Source organism: Hippocampus bargibanti, linkage group LG04 (assembly GCF_051943395.1).
Source record: "Hippocampus bargibanti isolate YZ-2025 linkage group LG04, ASM5194339v1, whole genome shotgun sequence".
Classification (NCBI taxonomy): domain Eukaryota; kingdom Metazoa; phylum Chordata; class Actinopteri; order Syngnathiformes; family Syngnathidae; genus Hippocampus; species Hippocampus bargibanti.
The window spans coordinates 32,403,876-32,421,223 of NC_142737.1; the positions used below are offsets into that span (position 1 = coordinate 32,403,876).

General features: G+C 41.6%; 1 protein-coding gene, 1 long non-coding RNA gene and 1 other non-coding gene across 6 annotated transcripts; 2 read left to right on the forward strand and 1 right to left on the reverse strand.

Annotated features, from left to right (window-relative positions):
- Nucleotides 1–603: 603 nt before the first annotated feature.
- Nucleotides 604–10,817, forward strand: LOC148899763 (uncharacterized). Of its 2 annotated transcripts, none has more exons than XM_088995297.1 (2): nt 604–1,190; nt 9,398–10,817. In XM_088995297.1, the coding sequence occupies exons 1-2, from the start codon at nt 1,064–1,066 to the stop codon at nt 10,447–10,449; spliced, it is 1,179 nt and encodes a 392-aa protein (XP_088851423.1). In that variant the 5' UTR covers nt 604–1,063; the 3' UTR covers nt 10,450–10,817. The 2 variants fall into 2 exon arrangements, 1 of the variants encoding a protein (XP_088851423.1); XR_016114810.1 differs by lacking the exon at nt 604–1,190 and adding an exon at nt 2,861–3,582 and having other exon boundaries at nt 9,398–9,537.
- LOC148899764 (uncharacterized) lies at nt 5,147–16,621 on the reverse strand. 3 transcript variants are annotated; one of them, XR_016114819.1, is made up of 4 exons: nt 16,475–16,621; nt 6,046–6,121; nt 5,929–5,967; nt 5,147–5,406 (listed from the first exon to the last, which is right to left on the reverse strand). It is a non-coding gene; the product is annotated as an uncharacterized LOC148899764 (long non-coding RNA). The 3 variants fall into 3 exon arrangements; XR_016114820.1 differs by having other exon boundaries at nt 6,046–6,907; XR_016114818.1 differs by lacking the exon at nt 16,475–16,621 and having other exon boundaries at nt 6,046–8,797.
- Nucleotides 14,461–14,634, forward strand: LOC148899765 (small nucleolar RNA U3). Its single transcript, XR_016114889.1, has one exon. It is a non-coding gene; the product is annotated as a small nucleolar RNA U3 (small nucleolar RNA).
- Nucleotides 16,622–17,348: the final 727 nt, after the last annotated feature.

Below are 17,348 nucleotides of genomic sequence, written 5' to 3' on the forward strand. Positions count from 1 at the left end.
CTATGGCGCGGCGTATCCACTCGAAGGAAACACACGTCGTCGTTGAATGATTTCTATCCAAGCCATTAGATTTTGACATATTCATCTCAATCCATTGTTGAGCATATTCAAATGACGTCACTTAACTGCTGAAGATGACGGCTGAAGAAACCTTCTCATCGATTAACTGCTGTTGATTTCACGAGGTGCAATAGCACGGCGTGTCCACCAGAGAGAGATGACGTGTCTTGCTCCCAATTGATTAGGCGGATCAAACCTCTTAAAATGGAGGACACGGATTTGCTGTTGCCATCCCTTGAAGGGAAAAGCCGAAAGGAGAAGATTTGATATACTTCGACCGCTGTTGATTCGACGGTGTGCGCTGCAACATGCATCTTAACATCCAATATCCGATTCAAAATTCCAATTTTTATTTGATTGATTTGGATGAGTTTTTTTAATCTAACATCGGATCAGAACGACAGTCCCCTTGTTCGGTACCTGGGGTCGTGTTGTGTGCCTTTGACCTGGTCTGGTTGCAGGGGGAGTTTGGTTTTATTTACTAATGTAAAATTGTCAATTGTCAAGTGTTTATGTTGACTTTTTTTCTATCTCTTCTTCGTGCTAATCATTCTGTCCGGGTGAACGCGTCGTTGTCTGAATTATTTGTAAACATTATTTTAAATCCAAAGCGCTGACGGCTTAGAATGCTTTTATTTCTAACGTGGTGAACGGCGATCAATGTGGACACATTTCCGGGATGCAGAATATTCACAATTGCTGACTTGACGCGAGCTCGGACTTTGTGGCCCAAAACGCGGTCGACACCCGTTGACCAAATTCTCCCGAATTTGTCGGCGACATGCTCAAAACGCCCGATCGGAGCGCCCACCACAATTTTGCTCGGTTAGAACACAATTCGTTGAAGCTGATGTCCGATTAAAGTCGTCTCGGTGTACGTTGGACTTTCTATGCCTCGTTTAGTTTAGCCGAGTTTGCTAGCCGCTAACAAAGAGGACTTCGTGCTCAACGTATAGATCCGCAGAAATCGTAAGCTAAACATTTTGGAACTGTCGTGTGAACAATGGACACAAGAAGGACACCAGAAGACGAGATGGACCTTTGTGAAGAAAAAGAGGACCACAAGGGACAACGTCAACTTCAGGACGCCATTTGGAGGATGCAGCCAAGAATTGGTCTTCACGGACAAGGTTGGCTCTTCCTGCTCGTCTCGCTTGTTTTCAAGGCTTTTTGAACAGGCTTCGTGTATTGTTTTTTTGTACACACGCGTTAGGTAAGTAACATAAAATGTCTGTAGGAAATCACAAGTACAAAGGCACAAGGCTGTCACACATATCACATATTTATAGAATCGAAAGTCTCGAAAGTTGTGCGACATCAGGACTTTTGTTTCTGACCAAACCAATTCTGACACGAAGTGGGTCTTGTAATGGATGGATTTGCCTTTATTAGTCTCGCAGTGGAGAAATTTATATTTCACAGCAGCAAAGTGGTGAATGATATGAAGGAGTGATGTGTCGTTCGCGAACGAACCGGCTTTTAGATCGGATCTCTGAAGTGAACGAATAGAACCATTTCCTAAAAAGGGGCCGGAAATGGTAGCCGACTTTTTTTGTTCTCTATTCCCCGCCCCCGGTCTTCGATTAAGTCCGCATGTGATTGGTCGATATCCGTTGTAGAGGAGGGAGGGGAGAATTACACATGCAGCAGTGAGGAGAGGGGGTGGGGGTTTGGGTAGAGAGGTGGGCAAATGTAATTACATTATGCTGTTATTATTCAATTATGATATTTTTACTAGTACATTATTAATATGAAATGACAATTAGTGACAGCTGATCATCAGACCAGAGTAATCACAGGGAACGTGAAAGTTAGTGGATGCTCTCTGTGCACCTATAAATCCCGCCATATAAATAAAAATATTTGATAAACAGTAACGTCTCGTTATATTGATATTCTCGGGAGTCGGAAAAAATATCGATATAACCGGACTATCGATATATCCGATCCTGCGCGGAACTGCATCAAAAGTGGGCAATAAATGGGGAATCTTTGCAATGACATGTAGTTTTCTCCTTGAGTTCATGGATTGCGTATCTAGCATGCTTTTGTACTGTAGTGAAGTGAAAAATAAACTTATACATTACATAAAAAAAACATCATTGATTATTTTCATAACACACTCTTGCAATAGCGACTCTGAGTAAATATTCAATAATGCACTCGACATTGTTCTATACCAGAGGTCGGGAACCTATGGCTCGCGAGCCATATATGGTTTGATGATTGCATATGGCTCGCCGATAAAACTAAATACATATTGTCGTTTTTTTCGCCGTTCATTTCCAGTTGGGGCTGCAGTTGGCGGAAAGTGCAATTTTGATCGGATGACACTGACCGAGAATGGCCGAAAGCTCCGTTTTGATTGGATGATAGTGGCCGTAATGTTGAAACAGGTAAACGCCCCTTTAAATGAGCCCAACGAGTGCACTTCAGCGTGAATGCACCGGAGCATTAGAGGAGAGAAAATGTTCTGATTCTAATTTGCAATGAAACAATACCATCGATGAAACAGTCGAATGTCAAGTGACATTTTCACAAGCCCCATGTTAACGTTAGCATCAACATACTTCTGCGAGAAGTAGATTGCAGATAGCAAGTGTGGAAGCTTATGAGCCGTGTGCAGGCTGGCTAGCAGTAACTTCGCCTCTGGACCGGCAAGTTGAATTTCATTCCGATCGTTTGCCTGGATTTTTACCAAACACGAGGAACGGAAAACCATTCATGTTAACGGTGAGTACTATCACAAAGTTATTTTAAATAATACATTCTGATATTTTGTTGAAAAGTGGCCGCGTGTGTGTGTGTGTGCGCGCGCACGTACGTGTGGCTCTTACTGAAAAACATTTCTAAATATTTTACTTTTATGGCTCTCTTAGTCAAAAAGGTTCCCGACCCCTGTTCTATACACACACGAGAGAAACCACAAACGCCAGCATGTTATTATGAAAAACAGTGATTATTGCAAGCGATAAAAAGATATCTGAATACAACATAATTAAATAGATTTATGGAAAACCAAAACTGCAATGTTTACATTACTTATTCCTATTCTTTGTCGGTGACCGGCAAACTCTTCACGCCACTGAAGCACCTTGGTTTATTTGCTTTCCCGATAACATCTGAAGAAGCGATTCTCATAAAACAACAAAATCCTTCATTAAACCGGTCTGGTGGGGTGAGGTTCAATTTGGATCGTTCATACAATAGCCTGCTGAGGCAAAACAGGTTAGACAACATTCGTAATGCTGATGAGGTGATACCGGAGGGAGGGGGCCAAACAGGCCAGTCGTTAGTCAGGAATGTAGGAACAATCAGTGGGGCCACAGAGAGTAGGGACCTATCATAGCTGTGTCCGGCGCCGCCATGTCTGGACATTAGGGATATATAAATAGGGCCGATACGACCAGTAAGACTTTAGTTCGCTGACAAAGCGTCTTGGATAGGAGGCGAAACGTCCGACACCTTCAAAAAAGTACAGATGACGGCTGAAGAAACCTTCTCATCGATTTCCCGATAACAGTAAGTTTTAACTTATCGGTACCCGTCATGTTTGCACACGGCACGAAAGCTGGTCACATGACCAACAGTGTGAGCCGAAAATCAAACTACGGCATTTACATATTTCGCTAATGGTGGTATTGAAATCCTGATATTGATATTGAATATTCAGCTTAAAGCTGCTTTTGTATCAATATAAATAGACCAAATTGGCAGATGGGAGATGAAAAGGGCATCGTAGTAACCAGATTATTGTCATAAGCGGGTATCGTACTAACCGGAACTAATTATATCATAAAAGACGAGAAATTTGCCGGGAAATGGAAACAGTATCGCTGTATCTACCCCGGTCACGGATGTGTGTCTGTCACTTTCTCTCGCTCCGTCTCTCTCTCTCTCTCTCTCTCTCTGTCGCTCTCTGTCACTCTTTCTCTCTATCCCTTTTTGCGTGTGTGTTTGTGTGGTGAGGAGTAGCATAGACAGAGATGCACACACACGAGGCAGAGATTCTCCCACAAGACCAACCTGATGAAGCACAAGTGAACGCCCACACACTGTAAAACCCAACAAGTTGAAAGTACTCAAAATTTTTGTGGCAACTGATTACGTCAAAATTTTTGACTACAGTTAACTCAAAATGTTTGAGTACAGTTTACTCAAAATTTTTGAGTAGTGGAAATACATTTTATGAGTTTGCCTGAACTTATATGTTATGAGTTTGACTGAACTTAAATGTTATGAGTTTGACTGAACTTAAATGTTATGAGTTTGTTCGGACATAAATGTTATGAGTTCGCCTGAACTTAAAAGATGTACTTTCAGTTTGCTCTAATGTTTTCTTATTATCTTAATTTTAAAGTTAAAATTAGGTTTCATATTTGAGCTTAACCAACTCAAATTTATAATGTTACATGAAAACATATATTTATGTATACTGTACTTACATTTGCCTTCTATGTCTAAAAACAAAAACACACCTCACGTCTGTTTTAGTTCACATTTTTTATTAAGGTCTACCTTTGATAAAACATTAATGATAACAGTACCAAAATGCACAGCATGTCCACGTACCAAAACAACAAATAAACCCCTGAGCAGAAGATCTGAAATAAACACAACAACAAAACAGAACAGAAAAAACAACAAATTCTCTGCTGTTCTGTTAAAAAAATTAATTCTCTGATAAACATATACTTGAATAAATACAAGAGAATACATTTGAATGTACTCGTTATATGGTGCAAATCAAGGTAAAAATAAACAAAGTATTCATGAAATGAAAAAAGACATTTTGGTGGAATCCAAGTTTACACATGAAATTATTAATAGAAATTACAAAGCAGTAAAACTGAAATTACTTATCCAGTTTTGCTTTGTTCCGTAATATTGGAGGCACTGGTGCCTTCAATATTGCGGAACAAAGCATTTTTCAAACTTAGCAGGTGTGGTTTGAGTGGTCTGTTATCATCAAGACACAGCAGTATTTTCTGAATTAAGGTGAATGTGTGGATTAATTTATTTGGATAATCTAAATGCAATGCATACATTGGATTGGATATGCCTTTATTAATCTCACAGTGGAGAAATTTACATTTCACAGCAGCAAAGTGATGAAAGTAGAAAAACAAAATACATGAGCTGCTGGAAAGGCAGCCACTCTTGCGGCATTAAACCAAACAAGAGGAGGTGTGCATCAGCCAACCTGGGGAGACATCTCACAATAATGCCATCTTCTATCACAACAGAATTGCTGTCGGGGTTAAACAAGATGGCACTAGTGAGGTTGTCAGTTGTCACGGAGAGAAGTGCGACAGGAGGGTTTTCAATGTCTGGATCCTCTTCCCACTGCAAAATACACACAAACGTACACGTACAGAATAAAGTAAAACGTTATAGAGATGAGTCAAGAAGCTGGATTTGGGGTTATGCACTGGAACTACATGCAGAAATAAAGATGAGTCTTTACACAACACTTGCAACTTAGTTAAGTTAGTTGGTTAAATTAACAGGCTTTTATGAGTCATGATTTGTTCTCTTTATCTAGACTCAAAAAACTCAGCCAAATGTGATTTCGAGATTTTTTTTCACATTAGGTACCCAGGTAGGCACTTAAGTATTCTTGGGCCGAATGTCTGTTTTGTTTTATAAGTAATGATTAATGAACATCAGTTGCTGGTAAGAGCAGAGGAGAATGTGAGACTTGAGATTGTTTGAAAGAAAGAACAATCAATGAAGTATCAACTAATGGTGTAAAATACTCCAAAATATGTTAAAAAGGTAAAATTCTGTTCAACTAAAAATACCTACATGTAGTATGATATTCATCAGGTAATTAAAAATATAGCATAAATAAAAATGTAAACATACCTTAGATAATGGTGGTGTTGCTCAATTTGCACCCGGGGGCTGGAAGGTTGAAGAGAAAAAAACATGACAATGAATCTTATCCATGTTAACTTTTTAAGTTTAATAAATCTAATGTACCAGATTAAATGATGCAATCAAACCAGTCAGGCGTTTTCAGTTTGATGACTTGGCCTCCAGCAGCTCTCTCGGTATCCTTAATATGCCAAAAATACATTTAAAAAAAGTTTGTTTCATTTACACATGCATAACCATTTAAAACTGCATCCATTGTACATATTCCAATCCACTGTACATTATATTTGGCTATCATTATATTTACTTAGTGCATTCTTCAAACTGCAGCACTACCGCTGCACGTGAATGTGTCTAGAGAGCTTATGCTGGACAATGACACGCGCGCGGTGCTGTCGTTTGCAAACAATGTTAACTCAAGGCACTAAGCTGCTGGGCGTTGCAGCCTCAGTGTGGAGGATTTCGTGTGACCCTTATGACTTTTGAAGTTTACATAAACCTTAATTTTACACCCATTTGAAAATTACTCTCTGACCTTCGCGGACACAAACATAACCTGCAACAGATATTATTTCGCCACCGCCCAACTAAACCTGCGCAGTACTATTCTCTAAATAACACTTCTGTGTCTTTCAACCGACAAAAGACGTTTAAGAAAAATTCCAACATATATAGCCACAGAAGAGCGCTTGAGAAAGGCCTCAGTCGCAAGCACGACCATGAACTAGCATCTTTGCTAACTTGTGAAAGGCGGCAAGTTCCACAAACTGACTTTCCAACTTTGCTGTCGTCAAAAACACAACAAAATATTCCTTTTCTGTGCACCGACTACAGCATTGATACACTGGGTCCTTGTAATATTAAATAATGTTGTTTGTCTTCTCACCTGAATTCGTGGGTCTCTGCAAGCTTCAGCCGTCGAGAAGTAAAAATGCGGCCGGTGAGACCGCGCCCGGTGAGACTATGCCTGCAGTGACGTCATCACGCAGCGTTGTGCCGTTTACTCAAAATATATGAGTATATGACAGCTATGAACTCAAAAATATTGATTTACTGCAAATTAAAAACGCATGACTATTCAGAAAACTCAAAACGTTTAAGTTTTTGAAACAAAAAATCGGCTTTTGAGTTGACTGACCCTAATGAGTTTGAGTCAGTAGTACTCTTCGGGTTTACAGTGCAGTAGAGATGGACATTCCTGCAGCAGTCTTAGCGTTATTACAGTCACCAAAGTAGCTGTTTACTTTAATGATGGCTAATATTCACGGGGGAATAATGACGCACAGCCGTGTCTGTCTTTGGTCTGCGAACTCACTCACGGGCCGTTTATTCTGCGCATGCTCATAAAAAGCATTACAACATTCTGGTCTCACAGGATAACACGTCCGCAGGCAACATCACTGTGCGAACAACCTCAACATGACTTTGCCACTCATACCATCAAACACACTCAATACTCCCACTCAAAGACATGTTTGAAACTCTGTAGTAGTAAAGAAAACAAATATCAAAATGTGAAGTATCTCGTTGGAAAAATAAAACATTTTACATATTGGCAATATTCTGTAAACTTCAAAGTGTTCACATTACTCTCCAAACAAATATCCCCTGAACCTTTCAAGCTTAGCTTTTGTCACAAGTGTTTACATTACTCTCCAAACAAAAATCCCCTGAACCTTTCAAGCTTACCTTTTGTCACTACTTTGGTAAGAACATCAGCTTCCATGTTTGATCTAGGTGTCTCTTCATAGTCAATTTCTTCCACTTGACCATATCCTTTTGCGACATATCTGGCTTTACAAGTCTCAGATCCATCTGGGTTCTCTTTCACTGTATACACCCAGCGACCTCCCACTACTTGTTTGCCCTTTAGTAGTGAAGTCAGAGTGAAAGTCTCATTTTCTGTCAAAGATTTCATCTCCTCTTTCATTGCAGTAGCCCACATTTTTCACTTTTCAGACTCCATAGCCTCTTTAAATGTTTTCGGTATGCCATAAGTCACCCTGTAGAAATACTCAATATTTTCGTTTTTGTCATCATCACACTCAATTTTACATTTGTACTCCTTTAAATATTCTGGAGTCTTTCTTTGTCTTATAGGACACCTCCTTTCCTGTTCTGTCTGAACACTGGCCGTCTGAGTCAGATCTGTCTCTACTGTTTCTTCAGCACTCGGCTATTTGCTTTCCTCAAGCTGTCCCTGACTCTGCTTGATTACCTTTCGAGGTGTTTTTCTGTAACTCTGAATGTCGTCACAACCGGTTTAAGTCTGATTATCTGTGCTGTTTTTTGTGATAAACGTCATAATTCTCAACTGCGAGACTAATGAAGGCCAATCCAATGCATTTCATTTATAAGCGCCTTTCAAAACTCTCAATGACACTTTACAGTCACAGGATATTTTCTTGTCTCAGGATAGTACACATGATAGGCTGGACTATATTTTCAAAACCTACAAAAATTCCCGTCTCTCCGCAGGCAACATCACTGTGCGAACAACCTAAACATGACTTTGCCACTCATACCATCAATCACACTCAACAAGAGAATAAGAATAATACATTTAATTTCCAGCTTGTGCAACATCAGGACTTTTGTTTCTGACCCAACCGATTCTGACACGAAGTGGCTCTTGTCATGATATGAACAACTCGTATTTGCTTCTTCGACTAGCGATGTCTGACGAGAGACCAATTGGAGCATTCGCTGCTTTCTCTCTCTCTCTCCCCCCGTTTGTTTGTGTGTGTGTGTGCGTGTGCGTGTGCGTGTGCGTGTGTGCGTGCGTGCGTGCGTGCGTGTGTGTGTGTGTGTGTGTGTGTGTGTGTGTCTGTGTGTCGCGAGGAGTAGCAGAGATGCACACATGAGGGGCAGACATTCTCCCGCAAGATCAACCTGATGAAGCACAAGTGAACGCAAGCAGTAAGAATAATACGTTTAATTTCCAAGCGCCTTTCAGAATCCCTTTGGTTACACCATGTGCACCAAGAAATTCACCCAAGACGCATGGGAACTCACAGACGCAAAAAAACAAACTTTTGCATGTTCACCAAAGGCTTGTTTGAACAGTTCCAGACGTACGAGGTCGAAAAAAAGCTTTATGTGCTTCATGTTCGGTAAAATGTTCTAATTCAAAAAGTTCTTGCAAACTAGACGCATACGGGTATGAAGCCCTTCGGCTAAGAACGCACGCGGGTGCTACAAACTGTGTATGTGAGTGTGTGTGGCTGGGGGAAGGAAGTGTGCGTGCTGAGACAAATAGAAAGAGATTGTGTTTGCACGGAAAAAGTATCATTTCTGGGAAAAGCAGCACTTTTTCTTCGCCGACGTCAAAGTCTTTTGAAATCCACCACAGATGTGATGCTGTTCATGTCACATTTTGAGTGGTAATCTGAACTCATTTATCTCTGAGTAACTTTCATCATAATTGCATGTGTGTCTGTCTTTTTGTGTCATGCAGAAATCAGCGAAGATGCTTGTCCTGCGCGGCTGAAGAAGGAAGAAGAGGAAGCCTGCGACATTAAAAGAGAGGAGCCCGAGCACCCTTGCACCAAAAATGATGACAACAGATCATCAAATGATGATGGTCAAGATGAAGAATCTGACGGTGATCTGACATGTCACGCTGACAACAAATCCTGCAAATCTTCTCTGTGTGGCAAAACGTTAACTGATCAGAGTCATTTGAAAAAGCATTGCAGAACCCACACTGGTGAGAAACATATTGCCTGCTCGGTTTGTGACAAAGGACTCTCTCAGAAGGCCAAATTAATTCACCACACAGAAACCCACAGTGGTGAGAAACATTTTTTTTGTGCAGTTTGTGGCAAAGGATTCACTCAGAAGCACTCTTTAATTAGCCACACAAGAATCCACACTGGTGAGAAACCTTTTTCCTGTTCTGTGTGTGGCCAAGGATTCTCTGAGAAGGGAAGTTTAAGTAAACACACAAGAATCCACACTGGTGAGAAACCTTTTTCCTGTTCAGTGTGTGGCAAAGGATTCTCTGAGAAGGGAAACTTAAGTAAACACACAATAATCCACACTGATGAGAAACCTTATTCTTGTTCAGCTTGTGGCAAAGCATTCTCTGAGAAGGGCCATTTAATTAGCCACACAAGAACCCACAATGGTGAGAAACCTTTTTCCTGTTCATTTTGTGGCAAAGGATTCTCTAAGAAGGCCAATTTAATTCGCCACACAAGAATCCACAGTGGTGAGAAACCTTTTTCCTGTTCAGTTTGTGGTAAAGGATTCTCTCAGAAGGGAACCTTAAGTAAACACTCAAGAATCCACACTGGTGAGAAACCTTTTTCCTGCTCCGCGTGTGGCAAAGGATTCTCTCAGAAGGGCCATTTAATTCGCCACAGCAGAACCCACAGTGGTGAGAAACCTTTTTCCTGTTCAGTTTGTGGCAAAGGATTCTCTAAGAAGGCCAATTTAATTCGCCACACAAGAATCCACAGTGGTGAGAAACCTTTTCCTGTTAAGAATGCGGTCAAAGATTTTTAAGGAAGCATCACTTAAGTGCACGTGAGAAAGCTTTTGCCTGCCCAGTTTGTTGCAAAGGATTCTCGAAGAAGGGCATTTTAATTAGACACACAATCATCCGCACTGCTGAGAAATATTTTGCCTGCCGTTTGTGGGAAACAATTCTCTCAGAAGGGCCATTTACTGTAATTAACCACACAAGAATCCACACTGATGAGAAACCCTTTTCCTTCTCTGCTTATGGCAAAAGATTTTCTGTGAAGGGACTCTGAAAAAGACACTCAAGAACCGATACTGGTGAGAAACTCATCCGAGCATGCTTTATCAGGCTGATTGTAATGTACATTCTTTGTTTTCCCCTTGGGAACATTAAAATTGTTTTTTTTTTACTTTTAGTTATGGGTATTATTTATTTTTTCACTCAGTTTCCCCCCTGAACCATCGTTGAGTGTACAGAACCCTTGTCTGTGTTGTGAAATGTGTTAAATTTTCTATTATAAAAAAAAATTCCACCCGAAAAAAAGACCCTGTAGAAATAGGTGAAAAAAAAACGACTGTAACTTCAGATTTACGACCGGCTCGAGTTACAACCACCTGTACTTACGACCACGACCGCCAGACCTTTTTTTTTTTATATATGGCTGCCACCGCTACAGCCAGCCAGCAACGCGACAGAGACAGAGGTCCGTACAGGATGATTTATTTAGCAACAGCACTAATCACCAACCACCTTACGGCCACAACTCCGATTGGCCGCAAGGGAGGTACGGAACATGGTCCATTCGGACTCAATGTCCCCCACCTCCCCCGGGACATGTGAAAAGTTCTGCCGGAGGTGGGAGTTGAAACTTCTTCTGACAGGGGATTCCCAACAAACCCTCACGACACGTTTGGGTCTGCCAGGTCGGACTAGCATCTTCCCCCACCAACGGAGCCTACTCACCTCCAGGTGGTGATCAGTTGACAGCTCAGCCCCTCTCTTCACTCGAGTGTCCAAAAGATGAGGCTGCAAATCCGATGATACAACCACAAAGCCAATCATCGAACTGCAACCAAGGGTGTCCTGGTTCCACGTGCACATATACGGCGGTCCCCCTTATATTTGAATAGTGTTTGTTATAGACAATCTGTGTCGAGCACAGAAGTCCAATAACAAAACACCACTTGGGTTCTGAACGGGGGGGGGGGGGGGGGGGGCGTTCCTCCCAATCACTCCCCTCCAGGTCTCACTGTCATTGCCCACATGAGCATTAAAATCTCCCAGCAGAACAAGGGAGTCCCCAGCGGGAGTGCTCTCAAGCACACCCTCTCAGGTCTCCAAAAAGGACGGGTTCACTGAGCTGCTGTTTGGTGCATATGCACAAAAACAGTCAGAACCCATCCCCCGACCCGAAGGCGGAGGGAAGCAACCCTTTCGTCTACCGGGGTGAATCCCAACGTACAGGCGGCGAGTCGGGGGGCAATAAGTATGTCGACACCTGCTCTACGCCTCTCACCGTGGGCAACTCCAGAGTGGAAGACAGTCCAACCCCTCTCGAGAGGGCTGGTAGCAGAACCCAGGCTGTGTGTGGAGGCAAACCCAACTATGTCTAGTCGGAACTTTTCGACCTCGTACTCTAGTTCGGGCTCGTTCCCTGCAAGAGAGGTGATGTTCCACGTCCCAAGAGGCAGCTTCTGCAGCCGAGGATCGGGACCGCCAGGGTCTCCGCCTTTGGCTGCCGCCTTGCTCACAATGCACCGACCCCTCTGGCCACTCCCTTGGGAAGAGGGACCCATGTTTCCTCTTCGTGCTGAGCCCGACCGGGCCCCATGGGTGTATGCCCGGCCACCAGGCGCTCACCAACGAACCCCATCTCCAGGCCTGGCTCCAGAGAGGGGCCTTGGTGACCCGCGTCCGGGCAAGGGAAAAACCAAATCCATTTATGGTTCTCTTCATATGGGGTCTTTTGAGTCGTACTTTGTCTGGTCCTTCACCAAGGACCTGTTTGCCATGGGGCTTTCTGCCCCTGCCAGGGGTAGAAAGCCCCAGCAGGGGCAGAAAGCCTCAGACAACTTAGATCCTAGGATCATCGGGACACACAAACCAAAAATTCTCAAGATACAAAAAGGAGAGGAGTAGCAGTACCTTACATTGTAGGAGTTTCTGAAAAATTACAGAGTCCTTTGGCAACACAAAATTCCTACTTATTTCAAACCGATAAACATGTTAAGGCAAAAATTAGTGCATCCAAAAGATAGGCTACCAAATGAAAAATAAAGTAATGTAGTTTATTCAATACATTGTAAGAATGAAAATTGTAAAGAGCAGTACATTGGGGAGACTCAACAAATTCTCAAAAAAAGACTTTATCAACATCACAGGGATAATACTAGTGGTCCTCAATCGGCAATACATTTGCACCTAAGAGCTAGCAACCACTCATTTGACGACAATGAGGTTAAAATCTGAGCGAAAGAACAGATGGTTTGAAAGGGGGGTGAAAAAAGCGATTCTCATAAAACAACTAAATCCTTCATTAAACCGGTCTGGTGGGGTGAGGTTCAATTTGGATCGTTCATACATTAGCCTGCTTAAGCAACACAGGTTAGGCAATATTCGCAATGCTGATGAGGTGATATCGGTGGGAGTTGGGCAAATAGGCCAGTCGTTAGTCAGGAATGTAGGAACAATCAATGGGGCCACAGGGAGTGGTCCTCTGCTCCCCCCAACCTGAGAGTAGGCTAGTAGACCTATCATAGCTGTGCCCGGCGCCGCCATGTCTGGACATTAGGGATATATCAATAGGGCCGATACGACCAGTCAGACTTTAGTTCGCTGACGAAGCCTCTTGGATAGGAGGCGAAACGTCCGACACCTTCAAGAAGTACAGATGACGGCTGAAGAAACCTCATCGATGCTCCCCCTTGTGGAATTATCAGGTATTACAGGAAAAGGTCAAATGAATGTTGTCACAATTATGATACTGTATATGATTTGAGCAATTCTGTGCCAATATTTGGCGGCCCGGATGAAAAAGACAAATGGGCCGCATGTGGCCCACGCGCCCTTGTTTGCCCACCGATGTTGTAAAGTGTCCTTGGGTGTTTAGGTGTTTAGAAAGGCGCTTGTAAATTAAATGTATTATTATTATTATTATTACAAGTCTTAGTTTCATCAGTACCATCAAGAGCACACTTGCAGGAGTATTTATGTGGGACAGGAGATGAGACAATCTCTTTTCGTCAATGGATGCTACAGCTGCGTGTTGGCTTTCAACATTTGGCTTGTAGTTGAGGTGCACATTCCACCATGATGTCCCTGATCCACTGGTGAAGAGACACTGATCCTCTCCTTTTTCATCTGGAACTGCTTCGTGTAACAAAGAGGATATGTGCCCTCTGCCCGGATCACCATGATGGGATGCAGAGCTTTCAGCCGCTTTGCTCCCAAGCTCTGGAATTCTCTTCCACCCAACATCCGTAATATTGACTCCCTCCCTATTTTCAAGGCTCACCTCAAAATCCACTTGTTTAAAATTACTTTCAATGTATAGTTCTATCTATTTTATTATGTATCATTTTACTTATGGTTTTATTGTTATGTGCTTTGTTTTATTGTTTTTATTGTAAAGTGTCCTTGGGTGTTTTTAAAGGCGCTTGAAATAAAATGTATTATTATTATTATTATTCCAGTTACACCATGTTTAGAACGCTTACAAGTTTGAAAGGCATCCCATTGTTGCTATCCTATGATTGGTTAAGTAAATCGAACACGTTCTCTCACTGTATGGCCAATCATAGTACAGTGAGGCGTGTCCTACACGTCAGACATTTTTTATTCGAGGATCGGCACAGAAAGCTTTGATGAAGCACATTGACTCACAATGTAACATACATTTAAAATATTTTATCCAAAGCGAACGGATACCGACTTTCCGTTTGTATCTATCAATTGTGATGTACCGAATTTGGGCAAAAGGTCCCCCAAGGTTATCCTCTGGGTGAAAATAGTACTAGCACAGATGACTTGGCGTCGTCGCCCGATGTTGCGTTAAGACTATACTTTCAGGGATCATTTCTATAGTTCTTGAGAAATGTGTTTCTAAAGTGATAATCCTTCCTGAGCGTGAAACTGTTGTAGAATAATGAAGTCATTCATACGTTCTATGACATTGATGAACGTTCGCTGTTTTTTCATGGAGCATTGAGGGATGGTGTATGTTCGGAGTGGTTACTAAGTGGTAACCGAATTTAAACCGAGGTCATAGAATAGAATACACATGTGTGTAGTATATTTTTTGTGTGGTTTGATTGTACTGTAATGAGAAAACCAGCGCAATCTTTTCAAGTATTTCACAAAAACTTCAGTCGAAGCAGGGTCTCAATTATAAAGCAAGCAAGTCTGTGCTCACTTGTTGTCACAAGTCTGTGCTCACTGTGCTGCACTTGATACCAGCGTGTCGTTAAGGCGACTCGACGCAGGATGTTTTGTATTTCTGATTTGGTTTTGAACAACAAACACAGACAAGTACCGCATTACAAATGTTAATCAATGTAGATATGTGGAGCAACCAAAATTAAGTACATTAGGTTTGAGGAATGATGGAGGGGCGTGTTGTAGTGGGTTTCAGTGGGGCCCAATCACCGGTTTCTGTTCCCCCAAGTCAAGGCTGAGTTATGCGGTGCAATCAGAGGCTGAAGAAGGAGGAATTCTTGCATGAGGTTTTACTGAATATTCAGGGCACAAGTTGTGGTCAAGGCCCAAGGAAGCACCACTGTGCACCACAATGTTGCTATGCAAATCATATATCCCAAGTGGGGCGTAGTCCCAGTCCTTTCTCTTTCCTTACAACGGTCGGTCAAAGTTCTAAAAATGGTCATAACTTTTACTTATCCCTTAAGGCTCCTTTTCCCGCATCATCGACCCAAATTGTCAACTATCAAACACAATCTGGTCAGAAGATGCATTTGCGAAAGTCTTTGGGCTCTGATGTTTGTCGTTGGTTGCCTTCAACTGACGGTTCTCGCAACGGGTTACCCACAATGCTTTGTACCCAAACAAAGTTTCATATTAAAAGGGGTAACCACACACGAAGGTTTGTTCGTGCTGAGCTAGTGTTTTGAGAATATGTCAATATGCATATCACGAGTTGTCGTTTACATTGGAAAAATAAAGGTAACAGATCGTGGTTAGAGAGGCAGACCGTCATGTAAAAGGGTATGGCTGGCACTAATGAAGTCAATTTCAAGTCAAGGTAGGCATTCTATACTTGTTTCTCTATCACAGTGTTTTTCAAACTTTTTCAAGCCAAGGCACATTTCTTCCGTTGAAATTATCTCGGAGCACACTCCCAGCTGAAAATGTGGGGGAAAAAAGTATTAACCGTTAATGTATGCTTTTCTTTCTCATTTTTTTAATTAAATTATTAGTAATTAACAAGATACCAGCCACAGCATACACAAAACACATAATGTGCAACACAATATGACAGGTCATAACAGATTGTTAACATATCCAGAGAATATCGATATAACGAGACTTTACTGTATATATATATATATATATATATATATATATATATATATATATATATATACAGTAAAGTCTCGTTATATCGATATTCTCAGGAGTCAGAAAAAATGTCGATATAACCGGACTATCGATATATCCGATCCTGCGCAGAACTGCATTGAAGAGGGGGGGGGGGGGAATACGTAAATGGGGATATTTGTTATGGCATGTAATTTTATCATTGGGTTCATGGATTACGTATCTAACATGTTTTTTGTACAGTAGTGAAGTGAAAAATAAATAAAAATAAATAAATAATAAAATTGTGCATAAAATAAAAACGTCTTTACACTTTTTTTAATGACTATTTCCTTTCAAAAATGCAACCAACCAATGCTAAATCCTCAAGTTCTATTCACACGAAGCCACGAACGCCAGCATGTACAATCATATGAAAAACAGTGATTGTTGCAAGCAATAACGATATCTGGATGCAACACAATTAAATACTGTACATGGATGAAAAACCAAAACTGCAACGTTTACATAACTTACGTTGATGCCGCACGTCAAACTCTTTCGTGATGAAGGATTTGCTTATTCGATAGTCCTCAACAGCCACGATTGCCCTGGGCTTCGTTCCGAGATCACAATTCTTTCGTTTCGCCATTGTTGAAGACACACGAGCTGCCGTCTGATACACACCAGCTGCCGTCTGTAAATGAAAATGGCGTCTGCTCGCGGGAGCTGGTCACGTAACCAAGACACGTGACCAAGTCGACCAATGGCACGACCGATGGCGTGCCACGTAACCAAGACACGTGACCAAGTCGACCAATGGCGCGACCGATGTATCGATATAAACAGCAAAATGGCCGGCGGGAGATGAAAAGGAGCACCGTAATAACCGGATTATCGTAATAACCGGGTATCGTACTAAAAGGAACTAATTATACATAAAAAGACTAGAAATTTGCACGGGAAATGAAAACAGTATCGTAATAAGCAGTATTATCAATATAACCGATATCGATATAATGAGACTTTAATATATATATATAACTAGTATATGTATATAGTATAAATATATAACTGTACTGTTTACCTGAACTGGTTGCCAGCCAATCGCATATTCACAAAGACGTACAACAGTCACTCTCACACTACACCTAGGGACAATTTGGAGTGGTCAATCTGCCTGCATGCATGTTTTTGGAGTGCGTGAGGATACCGGAGGACCCGTATCGAAAACCCACGCGGGACTATCGAGATATGCAATATCGACACAACGAGACTTTACTGTACGCGAACCGGCGACCTCTACTGTAAGCCATGTGCTAACCACTCGATATATATATATATATATATATATATATATATATATATATATATATATATATATTTCTAGTATTTTTATATATAATTAGTT

Bases quoted from the DNA above. Each gene is read 5' to 3' on its own strand.
- LOC148899763 (XM_088995297.1), top strand. From the start codon at position 1,064: ATGGACACAAGAAGGACACCAGAAGACGAGATGGACCTTTGTGAAGAA. The intron at 1,191-9,397 runs GTTGGCTCTTCC...TGTGTCATGCAG, and splicing joins AATTGGTCTTCACGGACAAG to AAATCAGCGAAGATGCTTGT.